The sequence below is a fragment of the Caretta caretta genome, chromosome 15 (genome assembly GCF_965140235.1).
Source record: "Caretta caretta isolate rCarCar2 chromosome 15, rCarCar1.hap1, whole genome shotgun sequence".
In the NCBI taxonomy this organism is placed as follows: domain Eukaryota; kingdom Metazoa; phylum Chordata; order Testudines; family Cheloniidae; genus Caretta; species Caretta caretta.
This window is the reverse complement of record NC_134220.1, coordinates 2,665,578-2,685,655: the sequence shown is the minus strand read 5'-3', so window position 1 is coordinate 2,685,655 and position 20,078 is coordinate 2,665,578. Positions and strand designations below refer to the sequence as shown.

General features: G+C 53.5%; 1 protein-coding gene across 2 annotated transcripts; it reads right to left on the bottom strand.

Moving 5' to 3' along the window:
* Positions 1 to 165: 165 nt before the first annotated feature.
* CFAP73 (cilia and flagella associated protein 73) lies at positions 166 to 18,637 on the bottom strand. Of its 2 annotated transcripts, none has more exons than XM_075120168.1 (8): positions 18,108 to 18,637; positions 12,068 to 12,173; positions 10,233 to 10,337; positions 9,012 to 9,212; positions 6,957 to 7,166; positions 5,161 to 5,319; positions 4,659 to 4,787; positions 166 to 2,297 (listed from the first exon to the last, which is right to left on the bottom strand). In XM_075120168.1, exons 1-7 carry the CDS (start codon positions 18,164 to 18,166, stop codon positions 4,695 to 4,697), a joined length of 933 nt encoding a protein of 310 aa, XP_074976269.1. In that variant the 5' UTR covers positions 18,167 to 18,637; the 3' UTR covers positions 166 to 2,297; positions 4,659 to 4,694. The 2 variants fall into 2 exon arrangements, with proteins under 2 accessions (XP_074976269.1, XP_048678233.2); XM_048822276.2 differs by having other exon boundaries at positions 6,945 to 7,166; positions 18,108 to 18,635.
* Positions 18,638 to 20,078: the final 1,441 nt, after the last annotated feature.

The following is a 20,078-nucleotide window of genomic DNA, read 5'->3' as shown; positions in this document are numbered from 1 at the left end:
ATGGCAGAGCCAGGACTAAAGCCAGTCTGAGTCCCAATCCTTTGCGCTGTCTGATCATTGCTGTCCAGCTGTATCCCCTGGTAATTCCATTTCTCTGCCTCGAGCCAGCCAGATCCTTAGTCTCAGGGCTTAGCTCCTTATGTTATACAGATAAAACCACACAGGTTTGTTTCAGGGGACAAGATGTCACGTTTATTATAACACAATTGGATTTATGACCAATAACTAATATCTAGTACCTATCTGTGTACACACAAATGTTCTGCAGCTGTTGTATAGTTACCAGTTCTGAATGTAGCTTGAGTTTGTGGCAGCTAACTGGCCAGGAAAGCTGGGCACAAAGAAGGGCTGGGGCTCTGTTGGGCATGTACCAATGCCCTTCTGTGTTGGCAGCAGAATGTTACCCTCCAAAGTCTTCCAGCTCATCCATCCTTTTTGTAGGCTTTAGTTTGAATCCAGTCTATAGGTCTTGCTGTGTCAAGCTGCCTCTGGGTTCGGTGTGATTGATCACCTGTCAATTGCAGACTTGACTTTCAGCCTAGGACCTGGTTTTGAAGTTTCCTCAATTGTACTTTTGTTCTTTTCTTTTGAGGGTGGACTCTTCGTACTTTGTCAGGGCTGTTGTCTGCATCTTCAGCCATTGGGTGTTTACACTTTATTTTATCAGGATGGGCTGGGAGGTTGATTCCATCATCCATACATACCTCATTCACACATCTAAACTCATAAGATTACAGCAGGGTTTTGCAAAAACAAGTGAACATTTTAACGTGGAGTTTGAGTTACAATATGGACAAGTGTAAGGAATGGTAAACAGTGAGCTGAAGTTACAATGTTGCATTGATCAGTTCTACACTTACACAGCTGGGGCTACTCTCCTGCCTCTTCAGCTATGTGCCCACTGGGGGGAGCAGTAAGTGTCCTCAGCTCCCTGTTGCCTGTCACACACCATCCCCTCCCAACTATGTCAGTTGTGTGGGAGGCGGCGCTCCCAGAATGAAGAGCCAGTGCTAGATAGAGATGATTAAAAGGTGGATTTTCTGATAAAGAGCCCCCAAAACTGTTGTTGAGAACCTCCACATGTGCTTTCCTCCTCTGACAATACCATCTGTGCAAGGTCTTCTGCTCTTGGCACATAAAAAGATGGAGGGATGTCCCCAAAGGAAAATGAATAAATGTGCAATCATAGAATATCAGGGTTGGAAGGGACCTCAGGAGGTCATCTAGTCCAACCCTCTGCTCAAAGCAGGCCCAATCCCCCATTTTTGCCCTAGATGTCCGCCTCAAGGATTGAACTCACAACCCTGGCTTTAGCAGGCCAATGCTGAAACCACTGAGCTATCCATCCCCCCCCCGGGCAATGGGCAGCCACGCCCTGGCCAGTACAAACTCGGACAGTTAAAGATACTTCTGCAATCCAGTGTCACCTGTAACAGTGCAGATGGCAAGAGGCAGCATGTGCAGGCCCTGAGCCAGCTGCCTGCAGTGAGGAAACTTTGCTTGCTTTAGACTTTAAATGCTTCCTGGGTCCCCTCAGATGGTCTCTCCTGCTCAGGGCTGCGTGGCAGTATGCAAAGGGGGGAAATTGAGCCGTTTGACTTGCTTTTAAAAAGGGGCCTTACTGTTTTTTCAGCCTAAATTGAACTAAGCTTTGTATCAAAAGTAAATGTAAATAATGGCCCACACTTTTTTTACTCCAATAAATGATTTCTTCTATTGTCTTTCAACCTCCCTGCTGTGTGTGCAATGCAGACAACAGCCTAAGGGGACATCTGCCTGGAGAAACTGAGCCAGGCTAGTTTGATGGGCCCAGCTGTTGTGAATGCACACAGTCAGTTTGGATTTTGGAACCTTGTTTAACTAAATCAAGGAGGTGATGAAGTGTTTTAAACTGGGTCAGGCAGTTGCTGCTTTAATCCATGCATTGCTCAAGGATGGAGCAACGTATTTACCCCAAAGTGGCTGCGCATTCTACATAGGTCCTGATGTTACAGAAGAAGGTTGGAAGACTCCAGACCTCAGGGTTAATGGTGTATCAGTAGGTAGAGTTGATAGCTGGAAATACCTGAAGATCACCAAGACTTCTGTCCGAGGCACTTCAGGAGCCTTCCCCCAGGCAGCAAAGTCCTGACGGTTGGGGCTGTCCATTTGGCTTAGGGGTGTCGTGTCTGTAGAGTGACCATAGCACATGCAAAGGCTGCGGGTGCGGTGATTCCATGGGGCAGCAGGAGAGGAAGCTGCTCTGACAAAAGTCTGGTGGTGGTTAGCACAAAGCCCTGGTCCAGCTGCCATGGAGCCTGGAACAGAGAAGACAAATGGATGCTGTAGTGCAGGGGACGCTGCAGCCAGCTTTGCCTTCCCGTTGCTGTGAGAGCCCACCTGGCGTAGGCCCTTTCTGCCATACAAACAAGGCTTAAACAGGGCTGGGATAGGATCGTGTTCCAGCATGGTTTCTTTTTGCCAATGTGCAAAGAACTAGGATTAAAGACCCAGACTTTAGTACCAGATTTACAAACATGGTTATTGCTCCACAGGTAGGAACCACATGAGGGGTAGAACAGGGGTCAGGCTGCATCAGCTCTGTGGGCCTGAGCCAAAGCAGATATGAATCTTACAGCTCCAGCTTGGGCCCTTTGGCCCATTAGCTCAAGGTGGAGCGGCTCCTGTGTTCAGCTCGAGGGTTCCAGTTCAATCGCTGGGCTGATGGCCATCACACGGCTCACAAGCATGGTTGAGTTGTTTTTCTAATGCAAGCTGTCCACAGTGGAACCTCCCCCCGTTTCACTAGCGCCAGGCTAGGAATGCTGGCCGGGGGGGCTCAGTCACAGCCTGGCTGGTGCCAACACAGCTGCAGCCCGGGCCCAGTGCTCGGTGCAGGGTAGGGGCCGGAATGAGACAATGGTTTCTACCCCTCAGTTCTGCACCAGCCCCCCCCCCCCCCATAGGAGCGGGGTGGGTCAAACGACCAGACTGATTTGGGGCTGGCACTCTGGAAGTTTGCAAATAGGCTAATGGGAAGGGGCTACTGCACTAGCAGGGCCTGGACTCCATGACCCAGGTCCCTTCCAGGCCAGTGGCAACAGGAGCTTGCATCTCCCAGCCATGGTTGAGCAGGTCTGACTCCAGCAGGTGCCTTCAAACACAGGGGGAATTCAGGAGCCATGGCCCAGTCAGCCCCTGTGACCCCAGCCACTATGGTCAGTGGGGTGGGTTTGTTAATTTCAGACATGACCCCCCAGCATCTCCCTGCCCACTGTGTCAGGCTGGAAAGAGCAGCTGTGGGAGTGGCACCTCCCCCAGTAAAAAGCAGGGTCACAGATATTCAGTGGTTTCAGAGGAACAGCCGTGTTAGTCTGTATTCGCAAAAAGAAAAGGAGTACTTGTGGCACCTTAGAGACTAACCAATTTATTTGAGCATGAGCTTTCGTGAGCTACAGCTCACTTCATCAGATGTATACCGTGGAAACTGCAGCAGACTTTATATACACACAGAGAATATGAAACAATACCTCCTCCCACCCCACTGTCCTGCTGGTAATAGCTTATCTAAAGTGATCAACAGGTGGGATTTGCCCACCTGTTGATCACTTTAGATAAGCTATTACCAGCAGGACAGTGGGGTGGGAGGAGGTATTGTTTCATATTCTCTGTGTGTATATAAAGTCTGCTGCAGTTTCCACGGTATACATCTGATGAAGTGAGCTGTAGCTCACGAAAGCTCATGCTCAAATAAATTGGTTAGTCTCTAAGGTGCCACAAGTACTCCTTTTCTTTTTGAGATATTCAGTGGGTAATTTGTAGGACATGTACTGTGGGGGTAGGGGAGGGGTCTGGTCCACAGTGCCTGCCCCACAGTGCCTGCCCTCCCCCTTCTCACACTGACTTTGTGGGTCTCTGGGCAGATTGACAAGTGTGTCTGTGATCTTTGCATAAAGTGAGAGGTGTAGGCGGGGAAATGCTGAATTCATTCCTGCCTAGATAAGGCTGCTAGGCTGGTGCTTTCTGAGCCAATGCAGGGTAAACTCCTTTGGGGCAGAAGCTGTAGGTGGTTTAGAAAGGGGGCAGGGGGGAGAGGTAAACTTTTTGGTCCGAGGGCCACATTGAGGTTGCGAAACAGTATGCTGCCCTGCTCCCTATCCACACACTCCCAGAGCCCCTGACCCATCCAACCCCCCCATACTCCTTACCCCTGACTGCCCCCTCCTGGGACCCCTGTCCCTGACTGCCCCCGCCCTGAACCGCTGCCCCATCCAACTGCCCCTGGGACCTCCTGACCCTTATCCAAGCCCCCTGCTCCCTGTCCCCTTACCATGCTGCTCAGAGCAGCAGGACTGGCTTATTGGAAAGCCTGGGAGGTGGTTGGGCCAGAGTGCTGGCAGCGTGGCTGCAGAGGAGGGGCCGGGGGCGAGCCTCCCCGGCCTGGAGCTCAGGGGCTGGGTAAGACAGTCCCGCGGGCCAGATGCGGCTCGCGGGCCGTAGTTTGCCCACCTCCGATTTAGAGGATGGTGAGTCAGTGATATAATGAGGCTTAGCCCCCTGGAAAACAGCAATAAGTCGCATGCCTGATTTTGTAACACAAAGTGCAAGCTGCATTCAGGCAGGTGGGGGAAGAGGGTGGAAATCAGGGCTGCCCAAAGCCAGCCTCAGCAAAAACTCACGGTGGAGGTGGCGCAGCTGGGAGGAGGCTGAGTGGCTTAGCTGGCAGCAGCGGGCGAGGGCTGTACGGCAGGTGCCCCTTTGCGGAGGTCAGCAAGGATGTCAGCCAGGTCGAGCATGCAGAGCTGCACCTGGTGGAGACAGAGCGCAGTTGCTTTGGAAAGGAACTTTACCTGGATCCAGCCAGTGATGTCCTGAAAACACAAGCCTTCAAAAGAGAAATCCCAGCAGGGGCTGCTGTAGCAAATAGTAGGGCCCACTCCCTGTCGTAGCCTGGGGTACAGAGGAGCTCACAGCTACTCTAGGCCTGGCCTGTCCCAGGAGGGGCACTGGAGGGAGCAGGACACGAGAACTGGCTACTCCAGTCCCAGCCTCTCCCAGGGGGAGGTGCTGTACAGGAGGATCAGCAGCATTGGCTGTAGGCTTTTCTCTAGCCTCCAGAGCACAGGGCTGGGGAAAGCCAAATGCCGTGAAGAAGAGGGGGCAGGCGGCTGCATCTCTGACCGTGCCGAGCTGGGTTTCCGTGTCCTCCAGGGGGACGTCCACCTGCAGCTTCATTTGCTTAGTCGCCAGCTGGAAGAGGTTGAGGGCAGCCATCTTGATCTGCCCCAGTTGTAGGGTCTTCTTGGTGGCTGTGTTCTGGATCTCAGTCCACTTGGACTCCTGCATTGAGATTGGAGCAGAGGGTTATGGGATGCCTTGACACAGGCACTGCATCCCACCTCCCACTCTGCATTCCCCAAACCGCCTGCCCCAGCCACGCAGCGCATCTTCCCTACGCCACAGGAGGAGACCAGTCCTGGAGGGCTCTCAGCACCCTCGCTAGAGCAGCGATACCCAGCCAGCAATTTCCATGCACCACAACTGGGTTAAGCCCACAGAGCCCAGTGATAGTTGTCCCTGCCTCAGGGACAGATGACGCCCCCTCCCACAGCAGAGTCTTCGATCAGTTGCTCCACCCCAACCGATGCTGCCTCGTGTTCCTCTGACCAGGAGGCTCCTGCCTTGATTCCCCTTGGCAACGTCCCTATCTGTGAACTAAGCCTCGGCCCGGCCCTGGGAGGTAGGGATGGATTATCCCCACTTTGTGCAGGGTGGGAGGGGACAGCGTGCTCAGGATCAGGCTGCACACCAGCAGCAGAGTTAAGAGGAGAACCCCAGCAACCTGGCTCCTACCTGGCTGAGCCCAGCTGTACACTTGCACTTCCAGTCCTGTGGGCATGGCACCCTGCAGCAGCACCCACCACATAGCCCCATGGCATCAGCTGTGAGACAGAGCAGCCTCCAGCTGGGGGCATGCACACGTTCCTACTCTGCACTCTGGCAGTCCTGAGTTCAAATCCTCACAGAGGGGCACAAGTGCTAATTCCTGCAGTGACCTCATTCTGGTGCAGCCCACAGAGCCATGCCTGGTGAGCAATGAAGACCCACCCCCATGCCTTGTCCAGTGAGCAACAAGGAGCCACCTCAGCTCACAGACTCCCTGTTTGTCCCTTGAGGGGGTCCACAGACAGAGCCTGCCCAGATGATGTTCTCGATGCTGGCATGACAGAGCCTGATATGCACTGGGCCCCATCCCTCCACCAAGACTCCTGAGGGAGGAAAATGGGTTTGGTGGATGTTGCATCCTGCAGGCTAGTGCCTGGCCCAAGCGGAAGCACTGGTGTGTTATAGACACACCAAGTCGGTCTGATCCTAGCCCTAGCAGTGTTTGCTCCCCACCTGCTGCACCCGCTTCCCTCCCTCAGCACCCTGCTCGCAGGGGCTATGGCACCAGCCACCCTATTCTCTAGCCTGCTCACTGGAGCAGGAGGCACCAGCATGCTGTGTGGGAGAGGCTGGCACCATTCCAGCAGGAACCAGGCCCAGCTCACTCAGCCCCTCCAGAGTTCACACCTGTTCTCTTTAGGGAAAGCGAGGGGGAGGGCAGGAGCCATTCTGAATGGACTGCCAGCCCCGCCATGCTGGCAGAGAGCGAGGGCCCAGCTGGGGAGGGACAGAAGAGCAGGAATGCGGCCAATACCCCTTCCAGTTCAGGGTAGGTCACTGCGGGTGGGTGGGGGCTTTCAGGCAGCAGGGCCCATTACGGAAGTGGTGTGGGAGAGTCACTGGGGCCACTGCTAGGGGCTGAGAGAGCCCTGGGACTTGGCCACACATCCCTGCCCCACAAGGCTGAAGGAGCCTCTAGGGAACTGCCCCATGCCCCAGTTTCATAGGGCCAGTGGAGTATCCTAACAGTCTCCCACCCCTCTTCCCCGGCATGCTGGAGGGCTAGTCTCCCCCCTTACCCACTGGTGCACCTTGGCCCGGGCCTCCTCCCGCTGGGCCTGCAGCATGGCCAGCTGGTTGTTGAGCTGCATGATCTCGTTGTTGCTCTGCTCCAGGAACTGCTGGAGCTGGGCACGCTTCTCCGCCAGCGCCTCCCGGCTCCCCAGGTCCTGCTGCACCAGTGCCACGTTGGTGGCGGTCAGCGTCCTAAAGCGGTCGATCAGAGCCTGGGTTTCCTGAAACTGCCCGGGGAGGGGACGGCGGGGGAGGAAGGGACAACGGGGGAGGCAGAGGGTTAGGGGTGCTCATTCAGCACAGAGGAGCAGGCCTGCAGCCTGGGAACTAAGTCCCTTTCACAGGTGGCGTAAGAGAGGGGTTACGCTGGATTTGAATGAGCAGGGCTGTCCTGTTACCCCGAGTGCATCTCTACTTCAGGTCAGGGACATCCCGCACCCTGTGATCCTTTGTTTCCTGCCTGCCCCCTCCCCCACAACCCCTGCCTCAAGGTCTCTGGTGCACTAGCATCCCCTGCGCACCTGGCTCCGGCAGCTTTGGGTGGAGTGTCCAAGTCACCATGGGTCACTGGGGTCCGAGCCAGAACCAGCCGCCTCCCACCGTACTCCTTGCACAGGGCCCCCTCCCCACGGACAAGGTTACTGGGTGGCTGGGACAAGCCCGAGGGGCCTAGCGGCTTCCCAGAGCGGCCGGCGCTGCAGGTGGAGCAGGGCACCTCTCAGCCCAGGGGAGGCCACCTCCTCACCCACAAAGGGGCAGGGTGTGGGGGGCAGGGTTAGCTTGTTTCAGCACCACCAGTTTCAGGCTACAAACCTCCCCAAGCGCATCGGGGGGGTGGGGTCAGAGCACTTGGCGGGGGCGGGGAGGCTGCTCTGGCTGGGAGGACCGGGGCAGTTGTGGTGACAGATGCTGCAGCTGTGTGACTGGAGGGGCGGGGCAGTGCTGGGGGGGGGGGGCTGGGGCCGTGGCCTGGAGGGTTCTGTGCTGGAGGAGGCATGGGGAAGTTGGGGGCGATGGGTGCTGTTGCCATGGGGGGGGGCAGCATGTGATGCGGCCGTGGGGGGGGGCAGGGCAGTTGGGGGGTAACGGGGGCTGCGGCCGTGAGGGGGAGTGCTGTGGCTATCAGGGGGCGAGATGCAGTTGGGCGTGATAGGTGCCGTGGCCGTGAGGGGCAGTTATGGGTGACAGGTGCTGTGGCCATGAGGGGGTGCGGGGCAGCTGTGGGGGAAGGTACTTTGTCCTTGAGGAGGCATGGCACCCTTGTGTGGTGGGGGGCTGCTGCTGTGAGGGGGCACGGGGCAGTTGTGGGGCGGTACTGCAGCCGTGAGGTGCTGTTGTGTGTGACGGGTGTGGCCATGCGGGGACACAGGGGGCGTGGGAAGTGGGGGTGATGGGTGCCGTTGCTGTGAGAGGGCGCCGGGCAGTTGGGAAGGGGGCGTTTGACACGGCTGTGAGAGGGCGCCGGGCAGTTGGGAAGGGGGCGTTTGACACGGCTGTGAGAGGGCGCCGGGCAGTTGGGGGTTACGGGGGCTGCGGCCTTGAGAAGATGCAGGACAGTTGGGGGGGGGGGTGCTGTGGCTGTCAGGGGGTGCGAGGCAGTTGGGGGTGATGGGTGCCGCGGCCATGAGGGGTAGTTATGGGCGACGGGTGCTGCAGCTGTGAGGGGGCGGGGGCAGTGGGGGGGTGCCGCGGCCATGAGGGAACACAGGGCAGTGGGGGAAGGTTGTGGGTGATGGGTGCTGTGGGCCGGAAGCAGGACTCGGGTCACTTGTTGCTGGCACCGGAGGTCAGGGTGGCTCGGTAACAGCCGTGGGACAGGGCAGGGGGGGTGGCACAGGAACCCGGGGACTTCGGCAGTTGGAGGGACTGAGCACTTGCAGGGGGTCTCAGAGTGCTTTTCAGCACAGGGAAGGTCAGTAGCTGGGAAGGGGGTAGTGCAGAGCTGGGGAGGGGATCAGGTAAAAAATGGGGAGTGGGGAAGTTGGCATGGGGGCATCTGGAGACAGGGGTAGTGCCCCCGCTCCTGCCCCTGACCCTCCCCCCCAGCAGCTCCCTGCAGAGTCCCCCCTCACCTGCTCCGTCTTCTCCAACACTCCCTGGAGATAGCTCCGGAAGATGGCATGGGCTTCCAGGTGCCTCTGCAGCCTGTCCCTCTCCACGAGCAGCCGGGCGATCTCCTGGCGCAACTGCCTGGCCTCCACGACCTTCTGCACCACCTGCTCCCGCTGCTCACTCACCTTTTGCAGTGCCCGGCTCCGCTTGGAGTCATTGTCCTGCCACCCACAACACAGGGAACCAGGTAATGCCAAAAGGCAAGCTCCCCACCACACTGAGCCCGCATGCTTGATGTGCAGCACTGCTGCCACAGGGTTCTGTTCGAGCAGGGGCTGCTGCTATGCGGGTAACAACCTTCTACTGACACCTTGCTGGAGAAGCTGCTCCTTTAGCTCAAGCTGTTGAAGCTTCGGCTTTAGGTCCCTGATTCAGTCCCCACTGATAAGTTACACTGTCTGTGTGCATGTTGGGGAACCAGAAATGGTCAGAACCAGAACCCTGGATCCAAATGCACCTAGAGTCTAAAACCAAAATGTGTGGCTGAGAGTGGAGCCCAGACAGGATCCTTGTAGCTGCAGGACTCTGTGGCTGAGGTCAATAGTGGTGCCTGGATGTGCTGAGGGACTTGGATGATGAGGGAAATGGGGAAATGGCAGACGTGTGCAACGGCTCTGTTTGTTTGCTTTCAAACAGGTTTCTAGCAACTGGACGTCTGACATCATGAACGCCCGTGAAAACAAGGTAGGATCAGAGGCTAAAATAGGGAAAGAACAAGTTAAAAATTACGGAGACAAGTTAGATGGATTTCATCAGGCCCTAGCGACTTGAACACTCAAGGAGCTGACTGAGGAGATATCTGAGCCACTAGCAATTGTCTTTGAAAAGCCATGGCAAACGGGAGAGAGATTCCAGACGACTGGAAAGGGCAAGTCTAGGGCCTAGCTATAAAAAGGGGAATAAGGACAACTCGGGGAATTACTGACCAGGCACCTTAGCTCAGTGGTTTGAGCATTGGTCTGCTAAACCCAGGGTTCTGAGTTCAATCCTTGAGGGGGCCATTTAGGGATCTGGGGAGTTGGGGATGGTCCTGCTTGGAGCAGGGGGTTGGAATAGATGACCTCCTGAAGTCCCTTCCAACCCTGATATTCTAGGATTCAATACCTTCTGAGTACAGTCCATCCCCACCCCAGCAAGCAGGCTTTCCTCCCAGCCCCGGGATGTCCATGTGGGTCTTGTACCTTCAGGAACTTGTCAAATTTGAAGATGGCCTCCTTGAGCTGCCCCTCCTTGTGTTGCAGCTCCTTGCGGCGCTGCTGCAGGCTCTCCATCTTCATCTGGAACTCCTGCAGGAGGACAGGACAAGGCCAGTCAAGGGGTGGGGCCAGCCCAAGCAATCCTTCCTGAGTCTTCACCAGCAGGGGGGCAAGGGCCCACAGAGCACCTGGGCTTGGGTGAGGGGGCTCAGTGACTGGGAAGAGAGGCCTTCAAGGCTGCATCCCCTGCAGTGCCAGAGCAGCAGCAGGTCTGCCTATTGCCGAGTGTTCTAGGGTAACATGCTGCCAGAATGTGGGTCTTACAGTCTCCTTCTGATGGCTTGTCCACATATAAGGATACAAGCCTACTAGTGCTACCAATTGAGGGAGTTAGCCCTTTAGCGCAAGCAGCAGAAAATCATGCTTTTAACACTGAAGGTCCCAGGTTCCTGCCTTGCTATCAGCCGAAGTGGCAGCAGTTACACAGAACAAGGAGTAGAGTGCTGACTAAATGCTCTGTGCAAAGCCCTCCCTGGCATTCTGGTGGATCTAGTCCCTGTTTCGTCTTAATCCCCCTGTGGCTCCATGTCCAAAGGACTGGCCAGCGTTATCAGTGCTGCATGGGTATACCGGTGCACCACCATCGTCACTGTCCCTTGGGCTCAGCCATAGTAGTCACAGTGGAGCTGAATATCAAGCTGCAATGCCTGCTAGACTGGGGGCTTCCATGGGAATTAGGCACCTAAATACTTTTGAGGATCTGGGCCATTATTAGTAACATTTTATTTGTATTGTGGTAATGCCTAGCAGACCAGGACCCCACTGCTAGGTGCTGTACAGTCACAGAACAAAATACACACCTTTTTTGTCTATGCAGGAATATCTGGCCTGCAGCACAGAGCATGTATGGGAGTACGGAGGGTGGGGAGCCTGGGGACAGAGTGAGGGGCCACTATGAGTCAGGACAAACCCTTGTTAAAACATCCTAGGTTCCATCCAACACATTTACTGACACACTTGATCTAATACGGAGGATCCAGTGATGGCCACTGCTGGTGCAGGGGCCTTCTCCTCTGCAGCAGCTGCCGTCTCATTAACTGACTTGCCCACTCTTCAGATCTCATCTAAAAGCTTCTTCCCCTTGCCCATCGCTTAGTCCCTCTCCCCTGCCACTGCTCAGCCATCACACTAAATATCTCTCTCTAAATGTACCATTTTATTGTTCTCTGCTGTTTAATTCTGTAACTATTATTACATCGCTAAGGTGTTTTGTACTGTTCTCCCTCTCTCTCGCTAGGTACCTACTTAGCCACAGCGTGGCTTATCAGATTAATAGGCCAATTAATGCTGGGCAAAATCATGTTTATTATAATCAACACTAGTACACCAAAGTAACCCGTAATGCTTTACAAACTGCAGCACCATTTGTTGCTGCTAAACTTTTCAGATTTGGGCCAAAATCTTTTGGTTACTTGAATTTTCCCTGAACAATTTAAATTTTCCCGGGGGGGGGGGGGGAGCATTTTTCCAACCAGCTCCAGCCCAGTGATGTTGAGTGTCTTTAAAGCAGGAGTATTCTCCATTGATTGCATTGTGCCTCTCCCCTCCTGCCCTTGAGCCCTCAGGAAGTGATCAGCCACTCCCCATCATGCAGCCCCAGTGACATGAAAACAGCAAGGACTTGCTTTCCATTCTCAACCTCTTTCGAGGCTCTGATGCCCCCACAACCCCTCGCCCATTCGGGGACCCCACCATTTAGGAATCATGAATCTCAAGTTAACAGGCACAGCCCCGGCAAGGCCCCGTGCAGCTGTATTTACCTCTTTCTGTGCCAACAGGGCTTGTTCCACCTCTGCCAGCTCCCTCCTCTTCTCCAGCAGGCGGGTGGCAGGGGTCAGGTAGTCGTCTTCTCTTTCAGGCATTTTCCTGCAGGGGAGGAACAAATGGGAGAGTGGCAGTTCTCACCTGGCCCTAGTGGAACTCTGCTAACTCCTCTTCAGCCTCCATTGCCATCAGTGGCATCCAGGATGCCGAAAAAGGTACGCCGGACAGGGTACGGAACTACTGAGATGCAAGGGCCCCACACTTGTTTTTACTGCAAAAGCCACATGTTTACTTGGGCCCCCTGACGTGAGCTGGGCCCCTGCTGCTCCACAAGCCAGCAGTTCTCCTCAAAAAGAAAAGGAACAGGAGGACTTGTGGCACCTTAGAGACTAACCAATTTATTTGAGCGTGAGCTTTTGTGAGCCACAGCTCACTTCATCGGATGTAGCTCACGAAAGCTCATGCTCAAATAAATTGGTTAGTCTCTAAGGTGCCACAAGTCCTCCTTTTCCTTTTCTTTTTGCGAATACAGACTAACACGGCTGTTCCTCTGAAACAGTTCTCCTCAGTGGCCACTACCCTGTGCTTCAAATGTAACGCTTTCATGTCAAGAGATGCACAGTCAGCAAGCAACCTCGCTAATTTCAGGGCTGGCCTTGGGGGAACATAGAGCCATGACTTGAGTACTAGTTTTTTCCCCAGTTCCACCCCGATCTATCCCAGAGGACGAGCTGAAAGTGGTTTCTAATCCAGAGCTTGCCAGGTGCCCAGAAAGAGATTGTGGTTTTACAATCACAGGTTTCCAATTTGTTTTAAACTAAATTTTTTCTCCCCCATGTTCCTGTTCGAGAAATGACAGGGAAAAGTGACTCCTTAACGAATGTGCAGGGCAACAGCAAGCTCGACTGGGCCCAAAGCAACAAAATGAAACCAAAAAAGGGGAGAGCTCTTTTCTCAAATCTCTTCCAACTGTCACAGGGTGACTGGCCCTTTAAGAAGGAATAGGTCCAGTTCACCTCCAGCAAGGGCCCGAGTGCAGGGCTGCCAACTTTCTAATGGCAGAAAAAACCCAAACACCCTTGCCCCACCTTTTCGCCAAGGCCCCACCCCCACTCATTCCATCCCCCCTCCATCCGTTGCTCGCTCTCCCCACCCTCACTCACTTTCACCAGGCGGGGCAGAGATGCGGGAGGGGGTGCAGGCTCCAGGATGGGGCCAGAAATGAGGGGTTCAGGGTACGGGAGGGGGCTCAGGGCTGTAGACAGGGGGTTGGGCTGAGGGAGGGGGTGCAGGCTCTGGGAGGGAGTTTGGGTGCGGGAGGGGGTTTTGACCTGGGGTAGAGGGTTGGGGTGCAGGAGGAGTTCGCAGTGCAGGCTCCGGCCAGGTGGCGCTTACCTCAGGTGGCTCCCAGAAGTGGCAGCATGTCTGGCTCTCAGGTGGAGGGACCAGGGGGCTCTGCGCACCGCCTGCGCTCACGGACGCTGCCCCCACAGCTCCCATTGGCTGTAGTTCCCAGCCAATGGGAGCTAAAGAGCCAGCACTCGGGGTGGGGGCAGCGTGCAGAGCCCCTGTGCCTAGGAGCCAGACATGCTGGTTGCTTCCAGGAGCTGTGCAGAGCCAGGGCAGGCAGGGAGCCTGCTTTAGCCCCACTGCGCTGCCAACCAGACTTTTAGCAGTGCTGACGGGAGCCGCCAGGGTCCCTTTTTGACCAGGTGTTCTGGTCAAAAACCAGATACCTGGCAACCCTGAGTGAGTGCACCTGGCCTCCCTAAAGAGCCAGGCAGCAGCTCAGCGAGGGGAGCAGGAAGGAGCAGTAGTTGAGTGCTAGCAAATGAGAGCTGCTGGAGAGAACTGGTGAGAGCAGGAAAAGCCTGCTGAGTATCTGGCTCCTACAGAAGCACCTTGGTAAAGGGGAAGAACCAGCTCAAGCAGAGCAGGCCAAGCCTGGATTTTGGAGGGAGATTCCCATGGTCAGGGGTAGGACTTGCAGGCAAAGGGACTGGAGAGTGAAAGGATACAGGGAGCCCTCTTGCAAGGGCCTGAGGGCTGCAGGAGAGTTGTAAGCAGCACAGACAATTGCCAGAGGTGGGGGCCCTGGAAGAGGAGTGGGGCGGGAGAACTGCTGCATTTTAACTTGCTATGCTCTAGGGGGAGAATGGTCTGACTTTGTGGGATCTGCTGGAGGCTGAAACTACTGAATTATGCCAGGCTGCAGGGTTTGTATTGTCCTCTGAAGGGGACAACATTCTTTTCCCAGGCAGAGAAGGTAACCATTGGTCTGATCTGTGGTGGAGAAGATGGCAACTCAGTTGGCACTGGGCACTGTTGGGAAAACCAAGTAAGGACTTGCTTGTTGCACTGTGGCCAGCCACAGAAGGGTGCTCTGGCAGGGCAAGCCCTGCTTACATAGTTATAGTCCTTGTAGGTATTATTTATAGCAAAGGAGGTCAGACAGAGGAGTCGTTACTTCGTTCAGTGGTTCCCAAACTTGGTCCACTACTTGTGCGGGGAAAGCTCCTGGCGGGCTGGGCCGGTTTGTTTACCTGCCGCGTCCGCAGGTTCGGCCGGGTAAACAAACCGGCCCGGCCTGCCAGGGGCTTTCCCTGCACAAGCGGCAGAACAAGTTTGGGAACCACTGACTTAGTTGATGGTGTTGCTTAAAAAAAAAAAAAAAAAGAAATTTCTAGCACTTATGATGGCAAAGAATGTGAACCAATGTGGTGCTGTCTGTCTGAGTCTGCAGGCAGCCTGAAACAATAGCTCTGAGGCATGTAAACGGATTCCAGTTCTTGTGATCTGGGTGTTAACTCTGATACCTAATGACAATTTAAATATCAAGATTACTAATGGCTTTACACCTGATGAAAGTGTGTGTTACAAGTCTCTCCCTATGTCCAATCCGTAGGAGATTGGAGTCTGTTACTGCCCCAGATAAGAAGATGTAGCAGCTTATGCTTGTAGCACTGGAGGTCCCTGTTTCAATCTCTGATGTACTTGCCAAGACAGTGGCTGTCACGTAAGTGCTCCCGCACACATGCGCACACACAAAAGAGGAACGATCCTAGTACAATGCTCCCCACAAGATAATGTGGGTGGTTTCACAGGCAGGCAGAGTTTAGGAGAGTTCTGTCACTTTGATTCTTCTAATCTCACCCCACTGCCACCAATTTCAGAGGGAGCAGCTTCATGTGCTATAAAGTGGCATGAACCCAACCAGGGTTCCCAGCTGTGGTGGGCAAGAGTTTAAAAATCACAAGTCACTCCTGGTGTCCTTTTGTTTTAAAAGCCTGCTCTCAGTGCCTGAGATGGGAATCACAGCAAGTGACATTTACAAGTTGTGCCCTGATTGGGTAGCAGGTTAGAAGGCGAAGCTAGTTGTTTGTTTTTCCTTTCTCCCATGCACAGAGAACTGGTGGCTATGCACTCCCACCTGAGTCCCTATAGAATTGACTCAGCTCAGTGAGACTTGATTGGCTAGACAAATGTAGCCAAACTGGAGGGGAAAAAAAACAACCCAAACTTATCAAGACTCGGTATCACCCAAAGAATATGGTTACGGAAATGTTTGGGGGTTGAGCTTTGTCTATTTGTCTTTAGTAAACTCAGATGTGTTTGGGGGGGCTCTTGTTACAACACAGCTATCTGCCATGCTGTAGTTTGGACTGGCAGTGTTGATTCACTTGCTAGAAGGGATCACTAGGTCATCTAGTCCGGCTTCCTGTGTAACACAGGCCAGAGAATTTTGCCCAGTTACCCTGACCCTGATCCAGTAACTTGTCTGCCTCAAGCAAATCTTCCTGAAAGGCTTCCAGTCTTGAGCTGGAGATTCCACCCCTTCCCTTGGTAGCTTGTTCCAACGGGCAATCCCCCTCATTGCTAACAATGTGTCTGGCTTCAGCTTCCAGCCATTGATTCCTGCTCAGCCTGTCTCCTTGCAAAGGTCCTTAAACGCAAATCAAGTCACCTCCAATCTTCTTTGTGATTGAGCTCTTGAAACCTCTCGCTTTAAGGCATTTTCTCCAGGCCACAAATCTCTTTTGTGGCTCTCTTGCACCCCTCCTGTTTTCCAACATCCTTTTTAAAACGGGAACACTAGAACTGGATGCGGTATTCCAGTATTGGTCTCATGAAAGTGACCTGGGCTTTACTAAGCTGTGTTCCCAAAAGGCGCAATGAAACCGCAAGTCTCACTATCTTTAGTATATTTATTAAAGCCCCAGCTGCTGGAGTCATGAGATTGCCTGAGAATCCAGGCACCAGAAGTAGGAAGGGCCCAACATTAATTGGCTTAAAAATCACAAAACTTGTTTTAAATAATTGCATGAGTTTCGCACCTGACTCCTAGTTTTTGAATGCTTGAGGTTGGCAATGTTGCACACAAGAGAGGCAGTGTGATTGGGTGGACAGGACACCAGACTGGGAACTAGGCTACAAAGGTTCTAGTGTAGATTCTGCCATTAACCTGCTGCATGACCTGGGGTAAGTTAGTCCCTTCGCTGCTTTGGGCCTTAGTTTACCAAGCTATAAAACGAGGGCCGTGATACTCACCCACCTTGCTTTGACATGGATGTAAAATATGAAGTGTGGCCATGGCTTAGGAAATTGCTTAAAATACAGCACAGTACAGCCAAGGTAAGCATATGCAGGCAGCAGATGGGATCATCACACACTCCTAACCTGTGCTGTAATTGTTCTAGAACCAGACCTTCTGAGTGCAGACAGCAGCTCTTTTGGTACAAGATAAAATGTTCACCACATCCCCAGGAGCAGGAAGCAACACTCCACAGAAAAGCAAACACAAAGCTTCACCAGGGCTTTCTAGGAATGCTTCCAGTGCCTCATTTTCACTTCCTCCGACCCTGGTTCCACCCCCTATATTGCCAACCCCAAAATGTTTAAAAAGCATGAGTCAGGCTCACCAAAAATCATGAGACCGGCTTTCAAATCATGCGGTCATGTAACAACACTAGATTTGGGTTCTTTTTATTGGCCTTCTGCTTTGTGAACCCTTAGGATGCGCTGGGGTCACATTTGAAGCGGTCTCCACAGCCACAAGGGCTAGAAATTTACTTTTTCTTTAAGAATGAAGGCTGAAATCATCACATATCCACTTGACTCCAGGAGCTGGGGCTTTAAGGAAAACAATAATTATCATGAGACTCATGACAAAATCTTGAGAGTTGGCTGGAAAAATTTAATATCTGGATGGAATTTGCTGATTTGGCTAAGTTGGAATGTTTTGCAGAACCAGTCTGATTACACCAAAGTACCGACAGCACCCAGGCAGGCTTCCAGCAGAAACCTGCCTGGTTTCCTGCCAACTAAGCCCAGGCTTCCAGGATTCACCATCCTGGAGCAGCCAGCCATGCAGACTACAGTGTCAGGTGAAATTTCAGGACTTTGCAGGATCTGCATCTCCGGGGCAGCCAGACAGCCCAGCCCCCTGCCACACGGCCAGGTCTCCAGGGCTTCCAGAGTTTGGGGCACTGGGGCAAGGCTCACTTCAATTTCATGGAGAATTTTAAAGCTGTTGGGGTTTTTGTTCTGAATTGGAATGAAACCAAATTCTGTAATATTAAAATCCTACACAAAACAGAATCTGCTTTCTCTGCACAGCTCTACTTGGGACGCTGTGGGGTGCTGGCAGAATTCCAGCCCTGATCAGCAAGCAGGGTTAGAACAGGCTACCGAGAATCATTCCAGGAAGCATCTGTTAAGTGTTTTCTTGCTGGCACAAAACCCAAGAATTAGCCATCCCTCCAGCTACCCAAATAAAGACAACCACTGCTATTAGTATCAGCAGGAAGACTACTCCCCCAAGGGCCTGAGCCAAAAGCGGCCTACCCCTACCACGCTTCTTGCGCAGAGATCTGCCAGTGCCTTCATAGCTCTACAGAGGGCCTAGCTATGCAAATAATAATAATGGGCGTATGCAGGCTCCCACAAGCGGAGGGGCTCCCAGTGCAGCTGTGCAGACCTCTTCACAACAAGCAGCCACCTGCAAGTGGGGGGAGATAGGGAGAGGATCTTACTCACGGCAGCAGTAGCTTGTCCCGGAAAGCTGCCCGCAGATATTCTTCCAGTTCGAAAGCCATCGCGGCCCAGCCCCCAGCAGGGACCCTCGGCTCAGGGAATGGGGAGCCGTGGGCCCCCAGCTGTCGTCCTCCCAGCGCCTGCAAAGGGGCAAGGCAGGGAGCAGAGCCCGTCCGTTGCTAAGGAGACAGTCAGCACAGCGTTCTGTTGCCATGGTCACGCGTTCGGAACCCCGGAGCCCTTGAAAGTTTCTCTTCCACGCGTCGCTGCAGGAGTCTAGAGAACATCTCGTGCAGGACAGGTGGAGCTACAAGACCGGCCCAACCATGCCGATTTATTTGCAGGAGGGAGGCAGCAAGGGAAAGCCGGCCAGTGCCTAGTCGCCTATGAACGAGTCTGTTCCCTCCCCTGTCCAGGGGTGTATTTCCCTCTCCTCTCTTCTAACTGGTTTGCGTGATTGTTACAGCACCTGGTTTAACCTAGGCTGCAGTGCAGGGCCTTGTGAGTGGCTCCCCTGTGCCATAGCCCCCTCCTCCCCAGCGTGCCATAACTCCAGGTGCCCCATTGGACCCTGATGGGCAGATTGCTGTGGATACATATCTGAAAGAGTGGGAGGTGCCCAGACACTGCAGAAATGGGAGGCGTATGTGCTAAAGATAGATAGGGCCTGCAATCAGATTTGTATGTGCCTGTTTGTGCCAGTACTGAAGATAATGGGGCTCTGGTCTGTCCTTTAAATGTGATCCTAAGATCTGAGCCCATTTATCTGGCCCTCACTACTGGATTATCTAGGCAACTCACAATCTTCCATGTATTTATCCCTGTACACCCCTGTGAGGTAGGGTGGTGGTGTTATCCCCATTGTACATATCACACAAGGAGTCTGTAGTGGAACAAAAAGAACAGGAGGACTTGTGGCACCTTAGAGACTAACCAATTTATTTGAGCATGAGCTTTCGTGAGCTACAGCTCACTTCATCGGATGCATACCGTGGAAACTGCAGCAGACTTTATATACACACAGAGAATATGAAACAATACCTCCTCCCACCCCACTGTCCTGCTGGTAATAGCTTATCTAAAGTGATCATCAGGTTGGGCCATTTCCAGCACAAATCCAGGTTTTCTCACCCTCCACCCCCCCACACAAATGCACGCTCCTGCTGGTGATAGCCCATCCAAAGTGACAACTCTTTACACAATGTGCATGATAATCAAGTTGGGCCATTTCCTGCACAAATCCAGGTTCTCTCACCCCCTCACCCCCCTCCCAAAAACCACACACACAAACTCACTATCCTGCTGGCAATAGCTCATCCAAAGTAAACTGACAGTTTGGATGAGCTATTACCAGCAGGAGAGTGAGTTTGTGTGTGTATGGGGGTGGGGGTGTGTGTGAGAAAACCTGGATTTGTGCTGGAAATGGCCCACCTTGATTATCATGCACATTGTAGGAAGAATGGTCACTTTGGATGAGCTATTGCCAGCAGGATAGGGGGGCAAGGACACTTGGGCCTAGTACGCAGAGCTGCTGCGAGTGCCTTCAGGCGGGAGGGGGGCCAAGGACACCTGGGCCTAGTGCAAGGGGGCTTTATTGACACTTGTGGTTTTTTATCCTCTCGAGTTACCTAGTGGCCATGCCCCAGTGTCCCCAACAACTCCCCCCTTTGAGAACACTCAACAACCTTGGCTTTGAGTTTTTTTACTTGGGCTATTTATTTTTTTACAATAGGACTTTGCATAAGCACTTTGTGATAGCCCTGAAGAGAACGACTTATTAACTTTTGCAAAAGGGCCCTAACACATGATACTGCACAGCATAATACCAGTAATACAAGCAATACAGGAAAGAGAATTTTTAATAGCAGGCTAAATAAACCACCAAGCCAAGATGACAAACCCCAGCCTGAAAACAAGGTTTGCAACCAATCGCTCTCGGGGGCAGTATAGGCAACCTGTGCTCCGGCTCGGGCA